At 34.2% G+C, this 22983-nt stretch overlaps 1 protein-coding gene across 1 annotated transcript; it reads right to left on the minus strand.

Annotated features, from left to right (window-relative positions):
- Window positions 1-659: 659 nt before the first annotated feature.
- Window positions 660-20976, minus strand: chfr (checkpoint with forkhead and ring finger domains, E3 ubiquitin protein ligase). Its single transcript, XM_073839988.1, has 17 exons — window positions 20853-20976; window positions 19525-19624; window positions 17126-17235; window positions 16962-17021; window positions 15715-15882; window positions 14506-14703; window positions 13643-13817; window positions 13232-13386; window positions 12110-12272; window positions 11417-11559; window positions 11210-11326; window positions 11043-11126; window positions 10883-10953; window positions 9793-9880; window positions 9328-9435; window positions 9111-9183; window positions 660-4511 (listed from the first exon to the last, which is right to left on the minus strand). Exons 1-17 carry the CDS (start codon window positions 20962-20964, stop codon window positions 4469-4471), a joined length of 1968 nt encoding a protein of 655 aa, XP_073696089.1. The 5' UTR covers window positions 20965-20976; the 3' UTR covers window positions 660-4468.
- Between the last annotated feature and the right edge of the window lie 2007 nt (window positions 20977-22983).

Consider the following 22983-nt stretch of genomic DNA (forward strand, 5'->3'; position numbering starts at 1 on the left):
TAAAGTCGAAATTATGAAAATAAAGTGGAAATATTTCATCAATAAAGTCAAATTTACGAGAATATATTCAAGAATAAACTCAAAATATGTCAAAATATGTCAACAATAAAATAAAAAATTACAAGAATAAAGAATAAAATCTTGCGAGAATGAAGTCAAAATATTTCAAGAATAAAGTCGAAGTGCTTGGAGAATAAATTTGAAATTAGGAAAATAAAGTGGAAATATTTCGACAAAGTCAAATTTACGAGAATAAAGTGAAAATGTCAACAATAAAATAAAAAATTACAAGAATAAAGTTGAAATCTTGTGAGAATAAAGTTTAAATATTTTGACAATAAAGTCAAAATATTTCGAGAATAAAGTCGAAATTAGGAAAATTGGAAATATTTCGAGAATAAAGTCGAAATATGTTGACAATAAAATCAATTTCTATTTTAAAATCTAAATATTTTGAGTTTAAAGTCTAAATATTTAGAGTATAAAGTCGAGTAAAAAGTGAAATTAAGAATAAAGTCGAAATTAGGAAAATAAAGTGGAAAATAAAAAATGATGGGAAAAAAAATTGAAATTGCGAAATTAAAGTCGAAGTCGAAAATTATGAAAATTAAGTCAAACACTTTCGAGAATAAATTCGAAATGACAAAAATTAGGTGGAAATATTTTGAGAACAAAGTAGAAATATTTTAACAAAGTTAAAATTACAAGAATAAAGTAGCAATTACAAGAATAAAGTCAAAATCTTTTAAGAATAAAGTTAAAATATTTTGAGAATAAAATCTAAATTACGAGAATTAATTCGTAGCAATTACGATATTAAAATGATCATATTTTGAGATTTTTTGAATATTTCGATTTTTTTTAATCAATTATATTCTATCCTATTGTAGATGCAAATGGCCTAGATTGGGAGCACCGGGAAATATTCAAAAATCTCAGCTTTCAAATTCTGTCACTTTTATAGCGAAATACAAACAATATGTCTATTACAATAATGTGTTTTTCCATGCTCTTTAATGTGGCGTGACAGATCGCTGTATTTCCCTCAGTTTAAGCGGCATGGGAATCAATCATGTTTCCGATATCAGTTTAAATTTAAAATAATGTCTCACTGTAATCTAAAAGACGACTGATTCACATGAATACAGCGATCTGTCCCACTGAATTAAAGAGTGCGAAAAAAACATTATTGCAAGACATATTGTTTGTATTTCGCTATAAAACTAACAGATTTTGAAAGCTGAGATTTTCTTTTATGTTAAAAGCACAAAGCTTATTGCTATTATTGTGCGGCTGGCGCAGTACAAATAGACCTAATGAATGCAATCAAAGACTTGAAATATTTCCAAGCATACTGTCCCTGTGAGTATAACACATGGCATGATTTCTGCTAATAATCCCACATAAATTCCAAAAAATTCCGGTGGCCTGGCAACTTCCAGGCCTGCTTCCAATTTGGGCCATTTGCATGCGCAATATAGGCTATACTCTCAAAATATAACTTTAATTGTTACGATTTTATTCTAGGAACATTTCGACTTTATTTTTGAAATGTTAGATTTTTTTATTTTTAATGTGGCACTAAAAGTCATATTTTTCACATATTGTGGTATCTCTTTTTATAAAAAAAAGAATATTTTGCATACCAGTTCATTTACAATCTGATATAATTTGGGGAAAGTTGCTCTAAGTAAAAACATCCACCAAAAGCATAAATCAAAACAATAAATAAAACGGATAAAAGTAAGCATTAACTTGCAACAAGCATGAACCTTAGAAACATTCTCCAACAAACTTTCAGTAATGGTACTTTGAATTATCCTGTAAAATCACAACTTAACGTTCACTAATGAAGTGTAGCAAATCCAACAAATGTGGCCGTCTGTCAGGTGCCATTAGGTCAGTATGTGAGGTTTTAGAGTGTTGAGACCTTCTGTCCACCTTCATTAAAGAGCTGTTGAAGCTGGTGAGGGATGGAGAGGATTGACCTCTATAGTTGTAGGAAGTCTAATCTGAGCCTCTGAAGAATGCTGTGGTGTGAGGAACAACAGACCCCAAAAACATGCACAAGGCCAAAAAGAAAAATATTTTTAACAATATTTGATATTCAATTTAACAGCAATGTAAAATGTTCCCTGCAAGACTTTTAGAAATAGATTTATGAAACAATGAACTGAGAGCATGTACACAGTTGAAGTCAAAAGTTTACATACACCTTGCAGAATTTGCTAAATGTTCATTGTTTTACCAAAATAAGCGGGATCATACAAAATGCATGGTATTTTTTATTTAACACTGACCTGAATAAGATATCTCACATAAAAGATGTTCACATATAGTCCACAAGAGAAAACAAAAGTTGAATTTATAAAAACAACCCCATTCAAAAGTTTACATACACTTGATTCTTAATACTGTGCTGTTATTACCGGAATTATCTACTGTTGTAGATAAGTCTTTTGTTTTTCAGCATTTTTGTGTATTTGAACCCTTTCTAACAATGACTGTATGATTTTGAGATCCATCTTTTCACACTGAGGACAACTGAGGGACTCATATGCAACTATTACAGAATAATCAAACCCTCACTGATGCTTCAGAAGGAAACATAACACTTTAAGAGCTGGGGGTGAAAACTTTTGGACAACATGAAGATGTGTACATTTTTCTTATTTTGCCTAATATTATTTTTACCCTATTTAGCACTGCCCTTCAGAAGCTACAGAACATACTTACATGTTTCCCAAAAGATTCAAATTCAAAAAGTTTACACCCTTAATGCATCGTGTTTTCTTCTGAAGCATCAGTGAGCGTTTGAACTTTCTGTAATTGTTGCTTATGAGTCCCTCAGTTGTCCTCAGTCATTGTTAAAAAGGGTTCAAATACACAAAAAAATGCTGAAAAACAAAAGAATTTGTGGAACCTGAATGATTTCTCTGAAAAACAGTGGGCAGTTTAACTGAACAAACACGGGATTCATAACCAACTATCAAAAAAACAGCTGTGGATCATTCAGGTAACAACACAGTATAAGAATCAAGCGTATGTAAACTTTTAAACGGGTCGTTTTAATAAATTTAACTATAATTTCTCTTGTGGACTATATGTAAATGTTTTTTGTGTGAAAAAAACATTTACATATAGTCCCCCCCCCCCCCCAAAAAAAAAAAAGTTCTGAACTTTAAGAATTTTCATGTGGCTTTGATGTTTTTAAACACTGACTGTGGTAACTGTTTCATGGATCACACTGGCTTTCTCAGTACATTAAACTTTCATTCATTTAAAAGAAAAATGTGAAAACCATTTGGAAGAACTATGGCTAAAACCAATGTGGTTTACCAAGTTAAACAAGAATCAGCTGAATGTTAAAAATACACACCAACTGAAATAAAACTTCTTAGGGAATAAAAAAAAAATATGATGGGAATAAAAGGAAAAAACTATTTTACTAGTCCAGACGTGCAGCTCTAGCCTTGCCAGAAAACTATTTAAACAGCTATTATATGGCCATCCCATCTACCTATAATATCACCAACCCTACATGTGAAAGAAAAACTACTATCTTAGTTACACAGAACAACACAAGGAAAAGCATCATCCACTAACTAACATTAAACTGGCCTTGTTTGCATATGAACATGAACCAAAAGCAAAAATCCATAATTATAACGAGATGTGCGAAAGCATCTAAGCTTTTATTATACATCAGATTTGACTTGATTATCCCCTGCAGTGCGATATAACCCTCAGTCTTGTGTTAGACCAAAAAACCTCATAAGCCAAAACAGGCCTGAGTAAAGAGAAAAATGATTGCAGCGACTGATGCTGAATACCTAACACGTGAAAGTTTAGTGCACTTGACCAGAGTCCCCAACACGGTCATCCCTTATTTTATAACATCTAACATATTTTCAATGTTCTCAGTAGCATTTAAATATCTTGAGCACTTTATGATAATAATAATGAAAGAACATTACAATGGAAGAAGTATGTGACATATGCAAGGAAAGCGCACTCATTGTCGACTTATAGGCACCAAAGGTTAGTTATATATTTTGTATAATGTATAATGTTCAAGCTAAAGAGCTTTTTGCATGAAAAGGTGATTGCCAGCGTAGTCTCATTAAACTTCACAATTATAAGTTGCGATGCAGCATGAAAGCATGTCAATAGCATAGTGGAATGAAGTGTGCATACTGAAAGTGTGACGGTCAGTCCATCATGGATAACTAGTGTCTGTTTCTACACACAGTGCAGATCCAGATCAGATGTTTCCATATGCTGACACCATACCTCAAGGATGATTGGTTTATTATCATCTGATTGACTTTGCATATGTAAAGTTGCCATCTAGAGAAGTGAAGAGGTATAACACGTGCCCGCAGCAAATCAGTTAGCCAGAAGAGGGCTCCTGACAAAATCAACCTCCCAAACCACTGCTGTTAAAAGAAGTGATGGTCCTCCAGATCTAGCTCTTAAAACGTGTCTGCTCACATATGTGGTTGAAATTCCTGAAAGAGGAGAAAACAAAAGGACTGATTAAGATTTACTTTTATCACTGCATGTGATCTGTAATCATTATTAAGGATGATTAGTGATTATGATCATTACCTCAGGGCATCCAAGATGTAGGTGACTTTGTTTCTTCAGTAGAACACAAACAAAGAATTTTTTACTAAAACCATTGCAGTCTGTTAAAGGATAACTATTGCCAAAATGCAACCTGGGCTGTTTTTTTTTTTTTTTACTGTAAACGAGACAAACTTATATCTAAAAGCATAACGACAAACGAGCGTTTTTGAGATTGACCGTGATTTCGTTTTGTGGTCAGTGGCCGGTGAATGGGAGTACTAGGGGCATAACTTTGAGCGCATCAAAATCGATATTTTTACAACACTAAGAAGGCTCGACACACCATGAAACTTTGCTCGAAGTATCGCCTGGGTCTCTACACATGAACTCGAACATTGAGAACATTGTTTGTGTACACAGAGTTTACTAAAAAGAAAGGATTTGAACTCACTTTCACTGTTTGGGCTTCCGCTCGTGGCTGTCTTGCCAGTCAAGAAGTGTCGATCTCCGAATGCGAATGAATGGACTCCATAGGACGAAATATTAGGCTTTTTTCTTTTTACAACTAGAAGGTTAATATTGTTTTTCACTTGCGACAAAACAACGAATTAGCCGTGCATTTATATGGAAATATGCTTTAGGAGCTTATCCATCTTCTTGACTTACAAGACGGGCGCGAGCGGAAACTCAAACAGTGAAAGTGAGTTGTTCAAAACTTTTCTTTTTAGTAAACTGTGTACACAAACAATGTTCTCAATGCTCTAGTTCATGTGTAGAGACCCAGGCGATTTCATGGTGTGTCGAGCCTTCTTAGGGTGCTTTCACACCTGCCTTATTTAGTTCGGTTGAATCGCACTAGAGTTCATTTTCCCTGTTGGTGCGGTTCGTTTGGGCAGGTGTGAATATAGCAATCGCACTCGAGTGCGCACCAAAAGCGGACCAAAGAAGCGTACCGAGACCTGCCTGAAGAGGTGGTCTCGGTACGCTTTCAAACGAACACTGGAGCGGTTTGTTTATGGTGAGAACATGAACTGAACTTGAACAGACCCAACCGCAAAAAGTACTGCACCTTTTTGGACTAATCCAGCTGCCGTAGTCTGCTGCGCTGTTCATTATGGGATGAGGACAAGTATTTGTTGACAGTTAGCGCTTTAGCAACATAGCCCCTTGACAGCTCGCGGACAAACTTGGAGTTGTGAGGAGGTGCGGAGCCTCATAAATTTGGTCTGATGATCATATAGGTCCCAACTTTCAAAAACTCACAAGAACATCACAATCTTTCTCATTGTTTAAGGTGCCGTTCACATGTCGCGCCTAAAAACGCGTGGAAAGCTTGCGCTCCAGTGGCGTCTGCCGTTGCTAAGCAACCATGACCTGCGCTCTCCATAAATACGCTAAGTTTCAGCAAAGGATAAATGGATTTTTCAGCATTAAAAATCGCTTGCAGTAGCTCTGCTATTATATTTATTAAAAAATGTTTATTCCTGTATAAGTTGTTCCTCCAACTTGCCAGTGCTTTCAATGTTATTAAGGGAAAGGATGAAGCTGATTGGTTGGTTCATGTCACATGACCTGCGGTGTGCTTGCAGCATCCTGAAAAGTTGAGATGTTTTTACCTCGATGCGGCGCGTTCGCGAATTGAAAAAACGTGCCTAACAGTTTAGAAAATACGTTCAATACACTGATCTATATAATTCTCTATTATAGATCAGTGGTTCAATGACACGATCTGGCCAACGAGTGATGTGGATGTTGTCACATGACTGCATTTTGGTTCGTTTCAACTGGTTCGGACCAGAGCAATCAGTGTGGTGTGAAAAGGACCCAAAACGGCATAAAAATGCTACAATGTATCATTTGTTGCCCTTGGTCCGGACCAAATGAACCGAACCACAGATGTGAAAGCACCCTTAGTGTTGTAAAAATATCGATTTTGATGCGCTCAAAGTTACTAGTACTCCCATTCACCGGCCATTGACAACAAAACGAAATCACGGTCAATCTCAAAAACGGCTCGTTTGTCGTAATTATGCTTTTAGATATAAGTTTGTCTCGTTTACAGTAAAAAAACAGCCCAGGTTGCATTTTGGAAATAGTTATCCTTTAAGTCATATAACAGCAGTCAATTAGCACTAAATCTTTGACAGTAAAAAAATCTTTGAGAGTAAAAAAAACATACACAGACAAAACAAAGTGAAACCCTGCGGCTTGTGACGATACACAGAGGTGTCACGCGTCGGCTGTTGTGAACGCGCTCAGGACAGTTGAACGTTGTGGTGAATCAGAGGTAAATAATGGTATAAATACTGTTCAGTTTCTTGCACAGATAGATTGTTTTGTGTCTTAACACCCCTGTGTATCGCCACGAGCCGCAGGGTTTCACTTGGTTTTGTCTGTGTATGTTTTTTTTACTCTCAAAGATTTGGTGCCCATTGACTGCCATTATATGTCTGACAGACTGCAACGGTTTGAGTTAAAAATATTCGTTTGTGTTCTACTGAAAGTAGAAAGTCACCTACATCTTGGATGCCCTGGGGGTAAGCAGATAAACATCCAATTTTCATTTTTGGATGAACTATCCCTTTAAGACATTACATCAATATGGTCTCTAAAAATACACGTCTTGTATTGGCAACACTTCAAAGTTTGAAAGTACAACTTTTAACAGATCTCCATGACGTTTTAATTTTACAACAACAAAAGCTTGAACAGCTCTGCAAGTGTCTAAATATTCTTAAATCAAGATTGATTTACTTTGGGAAGCAAAATGACATAAAACAATGTACCGTTTTATGAGAAATTGATCAAACTAAAGTAAGTTTTAAAGATACAGTTGAGGTCAAAATTTACATACACCTTATAGAATCTGCAAAATGTTAATTATTTGTTTTTGGGTTTTTTTTTAGCATTTTTGTGTATTTGAAGCCTTGCCAAGAATGACTGTATGATTTTGAGATCCATCTTTTTACAGGTACTCATATGCAACTATTAAAAAAGGTTTAAATGCTCACTTGATGCTTCAGGAGGAAACACGATGCATTAAGAGCCAGGGGTGAAAACCTTTAATTTATATTTAGGCAAAATAGGAAGAATGTACACATCTTCATTCTGTTCAAAAGTTTACACCCCTGGCTCTTAATGCATAATTAAGATGTCCTCAGTGTGAAAAGATGGACCTTAAAAGCATACAGTTATTGTTAGAAAGGGTTCAAATACATAAAAACCCAAAACCTAAAGGATTTTTTTTAACTGTTCAGGACCAACAAGGGACTCTTGAATAACTATCAGTAAACAAAAAAACAGCTGTGGATCACTCAGGTAACACAGTATTAAAAATCAAGCAATCAAGCGTGTGTAAACTTGTGAATATTATTTTAAAAGCATACAGTTATTGTTAGAAAGGGTTGAAATACATAAAAACCCAAAAACCTAAAGGATTTTTTTTTTAAGAACTGTGGGCAGTTTAACTGTTCAGGACCAATAAAGGACTTTAGTGAACAACTATCACTAAACAGAAAAACAGCCGTGGATCATTCAGGAAACAACAGTGTTAAAAATCAACAATCAAGCGTGTGTAAACTTTTGAATATTATTTTATCTTGTGAACTATATGTACGCCTTTTTGTAAAATATCTTATTTAGGTCATTGCTAAATAAGTACTAAATAAAAACTAACATGCCGTTTTTATGACCCATCCTATTTTAAAAACTAACATGCATTTTGTATAATCCCTCCTATTTTAGTAAAATAGGAAACATTTTGCAGCATAAACTCAGCTTCTCAGAAAACAACTTTGTATGTTTAATTTGCATCTCAAATGAATGTATCTTGAATTAAGGATGTTGAGACATTATTGCAAACCAAAACAAAAATAATGAGGAAGATATTTAAGTGCAAGCAACATGTAATGACATAACTTCATGAATTTATGACTTTCTTCTTGGGTTTAAGACCTTTTTAGGCCTTTATTTGTGGAAGAGCGAATTAGGACCCACAGAAACCCTGATTAACAGGGTTTTACATAAATTGAGGATGTCCTAACAGACCTATGTTGTTGTACTGCATAAATGTTCCTTAACTGCCCTCTACTGGTGGACAAGAGTATGACGCACTTCACAGGATTGACAATGTAGATGTAAAATGGATGGCTGTGTGTAATGCTTTAGCAATATAGGCCTGGTTTCACAGACAGGGCTTAGACTAAAACAGGATTAGGCCATAGTTTAGTTAGGTGATTTAGGTAATTTTTATAAACACGCCTAAACAAAAACATTGGTGTGCATCTTGAGACAAAACAAAGGCACTGACATGTTTTAAGATCAGTCAGTGCAAGTTTCTTTCAGTTGTAACAGCTCAGAATTACATTTTAGTCTGAGACTAGGCTTAAGCTTTGTCTATAAAAATCGGGGGTTAGTAAATCAACATAATCATTCTAATATAAAAAAAATAAGTTGTGACTCAGGCTGGACCTTAAAATTTTAAATATAATTTCTAGATTTTCCATGAACAACTATGGTTTTACATGTCTCTGACTTACAAAGCGTGGTGTGCTTTCACTTGAGTCCGACAGTTGCGTCCCCAGTAACAGTTTGGTCTGGCAGTCACAGAATCTGTGGAGAGAAAAAAAAACATACAAAAACACATTTTTGTCATTTTAATTTAATTCTGCAGTTTTTACATATTTGGCTTGATGTCTACGTACAGCTGACTGTCTGTGCTGTGCTTTGTGTTACTTGACTGCATACAAGTCTTACCTGGCAGATCTGATGGAGGAATATGCTCTCTGTATTTATATGCAAGTTCTCTAAAAGTGCGAAGTCCACAGCAGTAGCACAGGAAAGAGTTTGCAGTGATCCTGTAATCTGAAATACATGCACATATGAACAACTTTGAATTACAGAAGGTCATTTACCTGAGCTTTTCAGTGAAACAGTACTACATAACTGATGCATTGACATTCAGTTATTTAATTAGGATGAGTGACAAAGCGAAATCAGCTGGTATATATAATATTATAATTTCCAGCCGCATGTTCAGAAATGGGGCTTCCAATCACTTAATGGTCTAAGAAAAAGACAAAAAGCTTCTAAGTAAGATCTCTGATGTGAAAATGACCATAGAAATATCCCCCAAAATTAATATTGTGATTTTGTTCCCTTTTATCAACCATCCTTATTTCAACATTTCCAAATTTCTCAATATGACCAAACAGCAGTTACCAGAGAGTTGGTACAGGCCCTGCTGTACAGCCTGAAGCGCTTCCTGCAGCATATGCCTCCAGCTCTTTCCACGAGAAGTCAAATAATTCTGGCAAAAAAAAGCAGAAATGAACATAACTCTTGAGCTCTAAGATGTTATAATTCAAATTCTACCAAATAGCAGAGCATTTAAAATTTGTATTTGTGTTGGTAAAATACAATAAAATACTCAAAATATATGTAAAAAAAATGTACATTTTCTAAAGACAATGTGAGGGTTAGGTGGGACTCAAAACGCATTTATAGTTTAGTTATAGATATAAAAAAATGACCAAAGCAATTAATTCTTCTGATGTATCAAAGGAAAAAAAACAAAAAAACATTTTTTTTTAACAATGCATTAACATGTTACTATAACTTGAGATAATAGATGAATTAGATTAACTTCATTATTTTAATCAATGTATTGACATTTTTTGCCCATTTTATTATCCATCAGGCAAAGAAAATTAGATTAGATTGGTTATAGATTAATCAGATTAAGTTCATTATTTTAATCCATGTACTGACAGCCTATGTCAGACAATATGATTTTTTTGTCCATTTTATTATCAATCAGGCAAAGAAATACAACATCAGATTGGTTAGAAAAGTAATAGCACACCTCTACTTAACAATTCACAAAATTTGAGGTTTAATGTTTGCCCGTAGCACAAATAAAAGTTTAATAATTAAAGTTTGTCATTTGTTCAAATTTTAAATACCACACAGTGTTTGCATTGTAAAATTGTTTTCCTAATTTTAATAAAGAAAATAAATGTAAATAAATATATAAATTATGAAGAAAAAAATACAAAAAAGTAAAAAATTAGTAATGTTGTCTTCAGAACTAACTGAAATAAATTAATACTAAGAAATACTAAAATTACTAAAATAGAAATAAAATAAACGAAAGATAATTACAAATATTAAAAACAAACAACAAAATAACAAAAATTAATAAAAATAAAAGCTAAAAAAAATTCTATACTATACTTTAATAATATAATAGTATATACTAAATACTATAAAAGTATATAAACAGATATATTAGCAAAAAAACTGTACATACCTGAAGGACATCAGACTCATATTGATTGCCATTAAAAACTCCATCCAGACATTTATCATTAAGGTTAAGTTCTGTGAGGAAAAATAAGCATAACCATTATTCAATAAGACAGGCAGTCTAAAAAATTTTATACAGAAATCTTAACCGCTCAGAAACCTACCGCTGAAACGTGCTAGGCAGCCATGACAGCCAATCCGCTGGCATCCCCAGTACACATGACAGTATGGTTTCTGGCACACCATACCTAGTCAAAGCAACAGACAACAAATCATCAGGTGACTCCAGGAGGCCTAATAACATTGATGGACAGGTGTCATGGTCACTCACAGTGCTGCGGAGACATCTGAGGGGGAAGGTGCTCGAAGCGTCGGTCGGGCATGGGCTGCAGGCAGCAGGAGCAGATGAGGTGACTGCCCTGAGGAGGACATCTGAACTCCTGAGGAGCTGCAGCAGGAATACAGCACATTTAAGTATATAAAGAATTGCATTTATGTGTGACTGTATTGTCTAGACTCAAGTGGGGGCATGAATAACCTGGAGAGGTGTCAGAAGATGTGGAAGGGCCATCTCCAGGCACTTTAGCTGGCTCTTCTGATTGAGCGGGCTCACAGATCCACAGGGCGGAGTTAAGCTCCTTCCGATAACCTGGACACTGCCGACACATCGTATAGGGCTGACTGTGAACAAACACATTAGATCAGGGTGTGTTTCAGTAATCACTCCAACAGTTCATAGAATCTATTTGATATCTATTATTTTATGATCCAACTAAGAGAATCACAATTGTAGCAAACATTTAATAAGAAACAAAACACTGTAATTTAGGTAACTAGATTTTCCTTTTCTTAAATAGAAATAAAAATTCTGTCATTATTTACTCACCCTCATGCCATTCCAAACATACAACTTTTATGTACAGTGTGCGCCTTCTGCATGTAAACATGGTATTCCGGTTTTATGTCCGTTGCAAAAACGTTTCAATTGTGCTACTGTCTATGCAGGGTCAAAAAGCTTTTGGATTTCTTCAAAAATATCTTAATTTGTGTTCTAAAGATGAACAAAGGTCTTACAGGTTTGGAACAACATGAGGGTGAGTAATTAGAGACAGAACTTTGGTTGAATTAACCCTTTAAAATTCATATATGACATATTCATATAAAATTTCATATATGACAGCACTTCCTTTCAACAAAAACACAATGTTCTAAATGGATAACAGTTGCTGACCTCATGTCAGAAATATCGCTGTCATTGTCTGAGAGTTCAAATAGATAGTCTGAACTGCCCTCCTCATCCGAGAAGGAGCGCTCGACCTTTGGCTGCAGCATGTCCTGCGTGATCTTGTTTCGGGCATCCATGCTGCGCAAGTCATCTTCACTCCGACACTTCTCTGTGAAAAAAAAAAAAAAAAAAAAAAGTTCAGAAATTAGAAAAAGAAAAGTTTCATATGTACTATATGAGGGCAGTAAGTAAAATAAAATAAATAAATCTATACTTTTTCCACAAAGTGACAGTAAAGGTAATTATAAGAAAAAAAAATATTTTAAATAAATGTTGTTCTTTATATTTGAATGATTTCTGAGGGATCATGTGACACTGAAGACTGGAGTGATGGCTGTTGAAATACAGTTTTGCCACCACAGGATTAAATATATGTGACCCTGGACCACAAAACCAGTCATAAGGTTAAATTTTACAAAACTGAGATGTATACATCATATGAATACTCAATAAATAAGCTTTCTATTGCTGTATGGTTTGTTATGATAGGACAATATTTGGTCGAGATACATCTATTTGAAAATCAGGAATCTGAGGGTGCAAAAAAATCAAAATACTGAGAAAATCACCTTTAAAGTTCTCCAAATTAGGTTCTTAATGCATATTACTAATCAAAAATTACATTTTGATATATTTACAGTAGGAATTTTACAAAGAATCATCATGGAACATGATCTTTACTTAATTTCCTAATGATTTTTGGCATAAAAGAAAAATAAAAAATTTTGACCCATGCAATGTATTTTTGGCTATTGCTACAAATATACCCCAGCGACTTAAGACTGGTTTTGTGGTCCAGAGTCACACACATATATATATATATATATATATATATATATATATATATATATATATATTAAATATAAAATTGTCCTTTTAAATTTCTATAATATTTCAAAATAAAACGGTTTGTACTGTATTTCTTATCAAACAGTTGAAGCCTTAGTGAGACTTCTTTATTTTTAATTTAAAAAACTTGAAAATGGTTTATTCTCTCATGTTTAGTTACATTTGACTTGGTGTGACCAGGTCTTAACATGAAGTGAGAATAGAGGTGTGATACAGTACCTGGGTGCTGGAGAAGGTAAGCCTCCACTAGGTTGTTGAGGATGTGGTTTTTACGGATCCTCTCCACTGGACATCGGCAGGTGGGGCAGAGGGAAGAACGCTCCATCCAGCCAGAATAACAGGCAGCGCAAAATGTATGCATGCAAGGCTGAAGACTATATAGAAACACAGACACACACACAAATAAAAAGCAATTCAAATTCAGCCTCCACACTAATTTTTAAAAGCCTTCTTTAAAGGGACTGTTCACCCAATAATGAAAATTCTATCATTATTTAGTCATCTTCATGTAATTTTTGGATGAACCATCTTTTTAATCAATTTTTTTTAATCAATAAAACAACTAAAAGGGATTTATGCTCAGTCAACATGTTCACTCGGGTATAAAGGTTGATCTGTGCACAGTCTGACCTGACACAGTCATGCAGCAGGTCCTGGCACACAATGCATGTGAGGGATTCTTCCATTTTGTCTGTTGTGGCACCCTCAGTTTTCTCTTTTCCTGCTGCTCCTCTGAGAGGAACCTGAGGTGCTGCTGCCGAAACAGCAGAGTCACTGTAAGAAGATCCACATCCATTCTGATCATCTGCAAGACAGACAGATACAAACATAAACTTCCATTTGAAAGAGTATACAACGTAGAACAGTTCTAAAATGCATGTTAAAACCAAATATGCACTACCATTCAAAAGCCTGCAAGATTTCATTGTTTTAATGCAATTAGTCATTTTTAATTAGCAAAGATGCATCAAAAGTGACATTTGTAATATAAAAAAAGTTTCTATTTCAAATAAATTCAGTTCTTTTCAACTTTCTATTCAAAGAATCTTGAAAAAAAGCTTCATTGTTTCCACAAAAAACATTAAGCAGCAAAACTGTTCAACATTGATAATAATAAGAAATGTTACTTAGGTACCAAATCACCATATTACAATGATTAGAATGATCATGCAGCATTAGGACTGAAGTAATGGCTGCTAAAAATTCAGCTTTGCCATTACACAAAATAAATAAATCTTAACACATTAAAACATCACAATATTACTGGTTTTACTGATCAAATAAATGCAGCCTTGGTTAATATGAGGGGAAAAATGAATAGTAGTCTAGGTGGCAATCTTAAACCATCAAAGCCCAAAACAGTTTTAAACTCTTTCAAAGTTGTCTGAAAAAGTGCTGAGTATTATTATGTTGGAATACAGACCACTCAAAATAGACATAAATGATTAATTATTCACGTTTTAGTAAAACTGCGTGTCACAGTGTTATAGCACCTTTGTCAGTTTTTCTTCTTTTCCTCTGCATTTCCACCTCTGGCTCCATCTGTTGCCCTCCTTCAGACCAGCAGGTCCACTTCAGGTGAGATGTGTGATTCATGACCAGCTCCCCAGGGCTGCCTGCTGGTGCAGTCATCTCTGATTCTCTTTTACAAATAAGCGAAGAACTCACTGGGTTCTTCTTTGCAGACACATCTGCTAAATAGTGCAAACAGGCATATACATTTTTTAGTATTGTTTTAGGCATTTTTTGACTATGTCAACATGGTAAAGGCTTGTTCACACCAAACATTACTGCTAAATATACAGTGGTGGCCAAAATTATTAGAACACTAGTATTTTCAGCAGTAAAAAAAATAGACAGTTAAGTCAGTAAAAAGTCAGTTATTTCTATCTTCTGCTGTAGTGTATTAGTAGAGAATATCTGTTTACATTTCCAAACATTCATTTTGCACTTAATTGTAATTATCCAGTGAGATTTTTGTTTGCACAAGAAGTCGGACAACAGCCAGTGCTCCACACAGAGATCTGTTCTCATCCTCATCCGGTCTGTTCATATCATTATATGAAGAAACAGAACAAACTGAGAGAGACGAACTGTGGCAACGTCTCCAAGATGCTTCAAGAGACCTACCTGCAAAGCTACCTGAAAAACTATGTGAAAGTGCAACTAGGGTCAAATCTGCTTTAAATGCAAAGGATGGTCACACCAAATGTTGACTTAAGTTAGTTAATAGATTCAGTTAATTGATCAAGAAAATCTATTTATCACATTATTTTTGACAGCATCCTCATTTTACAGTATTTTTACACAAGTGCCTAAAACTTTTAACAGTACTGTAGCTTTGCAGGTAGGTCTCTTGAAGCATCTTGGAGACGTGACAGTTTTTCTGGATTTAGTCTGTCTCAGTTTGTTCTGTTTCTTCATTCCAGACAGACACAGATCTCTGTGTGGAGCACTGTCTGCGGTCAGACTCCTTGTGCAAAACAAATCTCACTGGAATTTTACAATTAATAGCAAAATGAATGTTTGAAAATGTGAACTGATATTTCCTACTAACACAATACAGCAAAACTGACTTAAAATCATTTTTTAGCTGGTGAAAATACAGAGGAAGTGATGCCTTATTGTTTCTCTGTGCTGTTATTGTAATGGCTGAATGATTTTTTTGCATGAAAGTGCACAAACAATGTGGACATAATTACCAGAGCAGGTAGATAAGGGCATGTTGTAGAAGTGGAAGGAAGAGCTGGAGGTAGATGGCTGAGGATCCTCATGCCCAGACTGAGGTAAAGGCTTCACAATAACAGGCTCTACTGGTGCTGGTTCACTCTCGGTTTCCGTCAGATCTGAATCTTCTTCTCTTCCAGCATCTATGGAGATCCCAAAGAGAAAACTCTAACTTTTTAGAAATGGACAAAAATTGCATGAGGATGACATTGGGATTTCAAGTCAACAATAAATCAAAACTGATTCTAAGGCTCATTATTCACCTTTCTGAAATTATTGGGAGTAATTCATCTATGCATGTTCTTTCAAAGGAGAAAATGTGTTTATTTACATAATTTCTATTCAAAATGTAGTACCATGCACTTGCACTAAAACAACTTTATCTTTCTGCTGACATCGCTTAGACAGGCAACAGTTACACTACCAGTCAAAAGTTTTGGAACAGTAAGATTTTTAATATTTTTAAAGTCTCTTCTGCTCACCAAGCCTGCATTTATTTGATCCAAAGCACAGCAAAAACAGTAACATTTTCAAATATTTGTACTATTTAAAATAACTGTTTTTTAATTTAATATATTTTAAAATGTAATTTATTCCCGTGATTTCAAAGCTGAATTTGTAGCATCATTAGCTTCATTTGATCTGAAACAGAAATCTTTTGTAACATTATAAATGTCTTTATCATGTTTTGATCAATTTAAAGCACCCTTGGTAAATAAAATAATTCATTTCTATACTTTCTTTCTAAAAAAATAATTATACTGAATCCAAGCTTTTGAATGGTATAGTGTATAATGTTACAGAAGCTTTTTATTTCAGATAAATGCTGATCGTTAAATCTTTCAATTCATCAAAAAATTCTGAAAAAATGTACTCAACTTTGAACTGTCATGTGTCTTGAACAGCAAATCAGTGTATTGCAATGATTTCTGGAGTAATGATGCTAAAAATTCAGCTTTGATCACAGGAATAAACAACATTTTAAAATATATTCAAATAGAAAGCAGTTATTTTAAATTGTAAAAATATTTCACAATATTATACAGTATTTTATACAGTATTATTTATTATACAGTATTTTTACAGTATTTTGAATTTAAAAAAAAATGCAGACTTGGTGAGCAGAAGAGACTTCTTAAAAAAAACATTAAAAATCTTACTGTTCAAAATCCTTTGACTGGTAGTGTATCTGTATGAAATGTTATATTCAGCATGTATTTACCTTCAAAGTCCTGTGAGGCACTTTCATGTGGCCTGATGGCCTGATAAACGTAAGCAATATCTGAAAAACCAAAAACAGATAAGTGATGTGTCTAACCTGTGTCACCTGTTTGGATGCAAATATACAACCGAAACAGAAAATGCTTAACAAATGTGAAAACGTACTTTGCTCTGGCTCATTCTTCCTGTACACAAAGTAAATGACATCACCATTCTGCAGTAAGTGCATCTGTTTCTTCACGACTTTGGACATGTTGATCACTGTTCCATTGGTGCTGAAAAAAAGCAAAACAAATCATCATAATCAGGATTGCTTTGTATGAATGCTATTCAGAGGCTAAATGACTAAATTTGTGAATTATATTGATTATAAAATAAAAAAGGGAAATCATAATGAGAAGTTATTAGTAAATGCGTCACAAGTCAGCTTTAAACTCAGTCTACGTGCTTGAGCAACATAGCCAAGCATGTCCACTTAACCACCAAGCCACATTTATGATATTTCCACAGTGCATTCTCATGTATTTGAAATACACAACAGATCAGTGTGTCTCTTTGAAGATGACAAGTTACCCATTTATGAACTTATCTATGTTAAAACAAATTCTCTGATCCAGGTAGAACTGATCCATTGACGATTTTTTTTCAAATCAATAGAGATAGAATAAAGTGCCTAATTAAAGAGAAGTTGTTGTACAAGAAAAGATAACAAGAAGGTAGGATGGGAAGCTTGCTGTTTCCATCACGCTGACTAAGCGTTGTGTAAAACACAGCATATCGACAGTCTAGCAGAGATTCACTTAATTAGCTGGATGGAAATGTACAGCAGCATTGGTGAGCTAGCGTACATTCAAATACATGAGACATGCAGTCACTACGGACACACATCAACTACTGTATCTCTATTCACTGACTATTAACCAAATTACAATTAATTATTCACCAAAGCAAAGATTAAATGTCATCAGGGAATTGGATATATATTTGCCGCAGGGCCAAGCATGTCATTAATTGAATTCACTTCCTAATGTAATTACAAGTCACTCAGTATAATTTGCAAAAATTTAATAGAACTAAAAAGAATTAACACTAACTGCCTCGACCAAACTTTTTAATTAGTACATCTACTTGTGAAAAAAATTACACTATAGCATACAGTTATAGACCAGTCTTCCAAAATAATATTAGTTCTGTAAATTTAAACAACACTCATCCTTCTTTCTTGCTGTAATCAATGTGATTAAAAATGAGATGTAATTTTGGTGTCCACAGCAAATAAAATGTACAAAAATGTTATATACACAAGCACATTAATTGTCAAATATATATATTTATACACATTTATAAACATTTATTTGACATACAGTTGAACTCAGAAGTTTACACACATCTCGCAGAATCTGCAAAATGTTAATTATTTGACCAAAATAAGAGGGATTATATAAATTGCATGTTATCATTTTTAGTACTGACCTGAATAAGATATTTCACATAAAAGACGTTTACATAGTCCACAAGAGAAAATAATAGTTGAATTTATAAAAAAAATTACCCTGTTCAAAAGTTTACATACACTTGATTCTTAATACGGTGTTGTTACCTGAATGATCCACAGCTGTTTGTTTTTTTTGTGTTTAGTGATAGGTGTTGAAGAGTCCCTTTTTCGTCCTGAACAGTTAAACTGCCCGCTGTTCTTCAGAAAAATCCTTCATGTCACAAAGATTTTTTGGTTTTTCAGCATTTTTGTGTATTTGAACCATTTCCTTACAACGACTGTATGATTTTGAGATCAATCTTTTTACACTGAGAACAACTGAGTGACTCATATGCAACTATTACAGAAGTTTCAAACGCTCACTGATGCTTCAGAAGGAAAAACCAGGGGTATAAACTTTTGATCAGAATGAAAGTACCTTTCTTTTTTGCCTAAATATCATATTTCTTTCATTTAGTACTGCCCTTCAGAAGCAGCAGAAGACAAATGTTTCCCAGAAGACCAAATAAGTTAAATTTACCCTGATCTTCAAATTCAAAATGTTTTCATTCCCCGGCTCTTAATGCATCGCGTTGCCTTCTGGAGCATGTGATCATTTGAACCTTCTGTAATAGTTGCATAAGCATATGTGAGTCCCTCAGTTGTCCTCAGTGTGAAAAGATGGATCTCATTCAGGTATCAACAAAGTAATAAGAAGTGTATGTAAACTTTTGAACATAGTCATTTTTATAAATTAAACTACTATTTTCTCTTGTGGAGAGTATGTAATCATCTTTTATGTGAAATGTCTTATTCAGGTCAGTACTAAATAAAAAATAACATGCATTTTGTATGATCTTTCCTATTTTTGTCAAATAATTGACATTTTGCAGATTCTGCAAGGTGTATGTAAACTTTTGACTTCAACTACATTTATATACTAACATAGCATAGTTTTTACTAATACTATATATTAGCATACATAAAGAGAAAAAGAGCAGGAACATGATATTGGCATGAAATTATTTAACAATTTTTTGCCTATGTCTATGTCTAGAAGGAACTCATGATGTCAAACCTGTGGTCCTACCTCATATCCTCCAGCCACACCTTTCCTGAGTTCTGATCTTGAGTGATTTTGCAATGATTCCCTGAGACCAGTTTGTTAGCCGGGAATGCGAGGTCACACTCTATAAAGAAAATAGATCTGTGAGGTTATGATATCAGGGCAAGTCAACAATACATTGCCTATACAAAACAATTTTCTTATTGTGAACAATCCAGTGTTATTTAAAAGAAAAAAGTAGGTCTTTATAATCTTTTATCAAAAATAATTATTCCACTCCTAAAATGTTTTGCCTGATGTCACCTCTAGGCCCTGTCTCAAAACCCAGCCTAAGCCTTTATATAAATCTGCAAAAATGGTTCACAAAAATGCAAGCTTTAGCTCAAACAATAGAGTGAAGATGAGACAACCATGAAGAAAATCAAGTCTAATTTTAGGACCATTAATATTATTGTGAAATTTCCATATTTCTCACTACTGCAAGGTGGAAACTGACAAAATAAATATTATTATAAATAATAGTAGTCATGGAATCGATTCTCAGGGAATGCATGATATGTATATATTGCCATGTAAGTTGCTTTGTCTACGAGAGTGTAGCTAAATGAAAATAGCAAATTGGACACTCTACGATTTTATTTAATGCCCTGCTTTTCATTAAAACACATGATGTTACTGAAATAAAATTGGTTGTGAATGCATTTTCATGTTGTCTTTAATAAAGCACAATCTTCTTTTCATCAAGCACCTTTTCTTCTCCTGACCTAGCCCATTACTTTCTTTCCCAGACATATTAGGCATGCAAGTCTTAAATGAAGTATAGTGTGGCGTGATGTGATGTAAGGTTAAAAATGACACTATTATAGTAATGAAGCGTATCAGTTCTGCTAATAACCAGTGTCGAATGTTACTGTGAAGCGCGCAGAACCAAACAGAGACGTGGATTAATATTAATTAAAGCGGGAAAAGAGACAGTCTTCAAAACCAGACAGACACAGACAGAGTCAAAGGGATACAACCTTTCCCTGCACACCACCACAGCACAAAAAAAACTACTTAATATTCCAAGAGCAAGTCTTCAATAGACGCCTTTGTCATTATTGGGGTGGGGGTTCGTTTGCTGAACTAAAGAGAGTATTGTGAAAGGCATGGGCGCACTTAATACATGCAGGCACCGCTTCAGACTGATTATCTTCTTGAGGGTTACAAAAAAAGTAGTTACTAATAAAGTTAATAAGCAAAACTAGACAGTCATAAATGTCATCATGGGAAAAAGTAAATAATGAAGTCCTTTTAAAATGAAAATTATTTCACAAGAGCAACTAATAGGTTCAAACACATTAAAAACGCACCTTTTTTTCTCCCCACTGTGCATTCTTTGTTTATAAGTAATAACTCTGAACCCGGAGATGCGTTGACTTTCACCAGTTTTCCCCAGGCCTGTCCGCTGCCCTGATGTGCCATCTTCTCCGCTTCCTTATTTTACCTGCCAGACAACAGATCACGTCATCTACAGAAGCCTGAGGCAAAGAACACAAATATACCATAAAAGCAAATAAATGCAAATGCATATGGTTAAACAGAGTTGACAAATGTAGTGTGAAACACTACAGACAGCATGTTTTGTAAAATAAACTGTTAGGGAGACCAGGTAGTGTTTGTAACCCAAGATGAGTCGTAACCATCAGTTTAACTAATTGAAAAAAAAGTTAGACTTTGTGTAAAACAGTCAGCATAATTTTTCAGAAATCAGTCAGAAATTTGTCATCATGATGACAGAACTGGTATCATCGGAATCAGCAGATCTTTATAAGCATTACTAATATCACAAGTATCAAGACTCACCTACTTCTACTTTCTATATTTCAGGTATTTTTTCCATATTGGTTTCCAGTTTTATTAGCAGCTTTAATTAACATTTATTATTAAATATTAAATATGGAAGGGGTGGCAAATTTGATTTTCATAATAAATGCATGCATTCAATAATCAACACGTTTATATAAAACCTTATGATTTCTCTTAGTGTTACAAGACTGGTAGTAAACAAGGGTGTTAAGAAAACTCTTTTTACTTCACCTTAAGTTTAGATAAGTTGTATATTTCTAAACGACTTTAATAGTTATGCAAATATATTACATGAAAGTTTGACATAGCGTTACATCACGTTAGTGTAGAGTGTTACGGACGCTTCACCTAAGTTACCTCATAAACATTATTTCCAGCTATTCGATCACAACACAGAAGTCACTGTGCTAACCAGCTAACTCAAGCCACCCAAAAAGAGTTTTGGGTAAAGCTAAAATCACAAGAGTAATGTAAATAATTCGAGCTGAATGTGTAAAATCTTACATTTCTCTAAGTGACTGTTTCCAAGTCGAGTTTTGTTTTGAAAAGCTAAAGAACAGCGTGAAACGGCGCAGTGTTTACGCGAAGGGCTGCTAACTCTGAGTCGCTAGCTTACAATCACATCGAAAACAGTTAAGAAATAACATAAATAATTAGTAAACTCCACCTCTAATGTATTGAATGTACTAACCCAACCAACGTCCGAGAGTATCCGGAGCATTAGCGCATGTTGACTTGAATCCTCTGTGCGCTTTCGTTTTTATTTTCTTGAGCACTTCCTGGCCAGCAGTGGTATTTTCAGGCATCAGCTGATAGAGGAGAGGAGGAGGAGTGTGTGTGTGTGTGTGTGTGTGTGTGAGAGAGAGAGAGAGAGAGAGAGAGAGAGAGAGAGAGAGAGAGAGAGAGAGAGAGAGAGAGAGAGAGAGAGGCTATGGGAATGAAGCTGGCAGGGGGTCACCATGCTTCTGTCTGGCCCATGTGAAAGCTCGAACAAAAACCTGTCTGGAAGGATGTCTAGACAAGAGATGGTTATACATTTAAAGCTAGACTTCTTTGATGGAGAAGTATGGATTGTTGTGAATGAGTTTTTTTTAGATTTTTTATATGCATAATTCATTTAATATTGATTTGGAATAAAACATTAGTCAAGATTTCTTTTATTTCCATAGCACCTCATTATACAGTACTTATTTTTTAAAAGCAGGTTTACAAAAATGATTTAATGCATGCAAATGCAAGAGTGCTTGGGGGTCGGTAGAAAATTTTAGTGAAATAAAAAAATAAATAATGTGATTATTTTATTATGATAACAACCTAACAAAGATAACAAGATTAAAAATCTTTGTAAGCCAACATCTTCATTTAAAAGTTTATACACATATTTTAATAGAAAAAAATGATACATTACATAAATGAGATAAAGTTAACAAAATCTTAACAGTAAGAAATGTAAAACTAAATCAGAATAGTTTTGTGGATTTCTTTTTCATTTATTTCTTTTTCTCTGTTTTACTCACTAGGGATTGTTAGCAATATATTTTTTAATAAATTTAACAATAACATATTTTTTTCTTTGTTTTCTCTTTGTGTTTATACACTACCAGTCAAAAGTTTTTGAACAGTAAAGTTTGTAAT

This window comes from Garra rufa, chromosome 5, assembly GCF_049309525.1.
Source record: "Garra rufa chromosome 5, GarRuf1.0, whole genome shotgun sequence".
Lineage (NCBI taxonomy): Eukaryota > Metazoa > Chordata > Actinopteri > Cypriniformes > Cyprinidae > Garra > Garra rufa.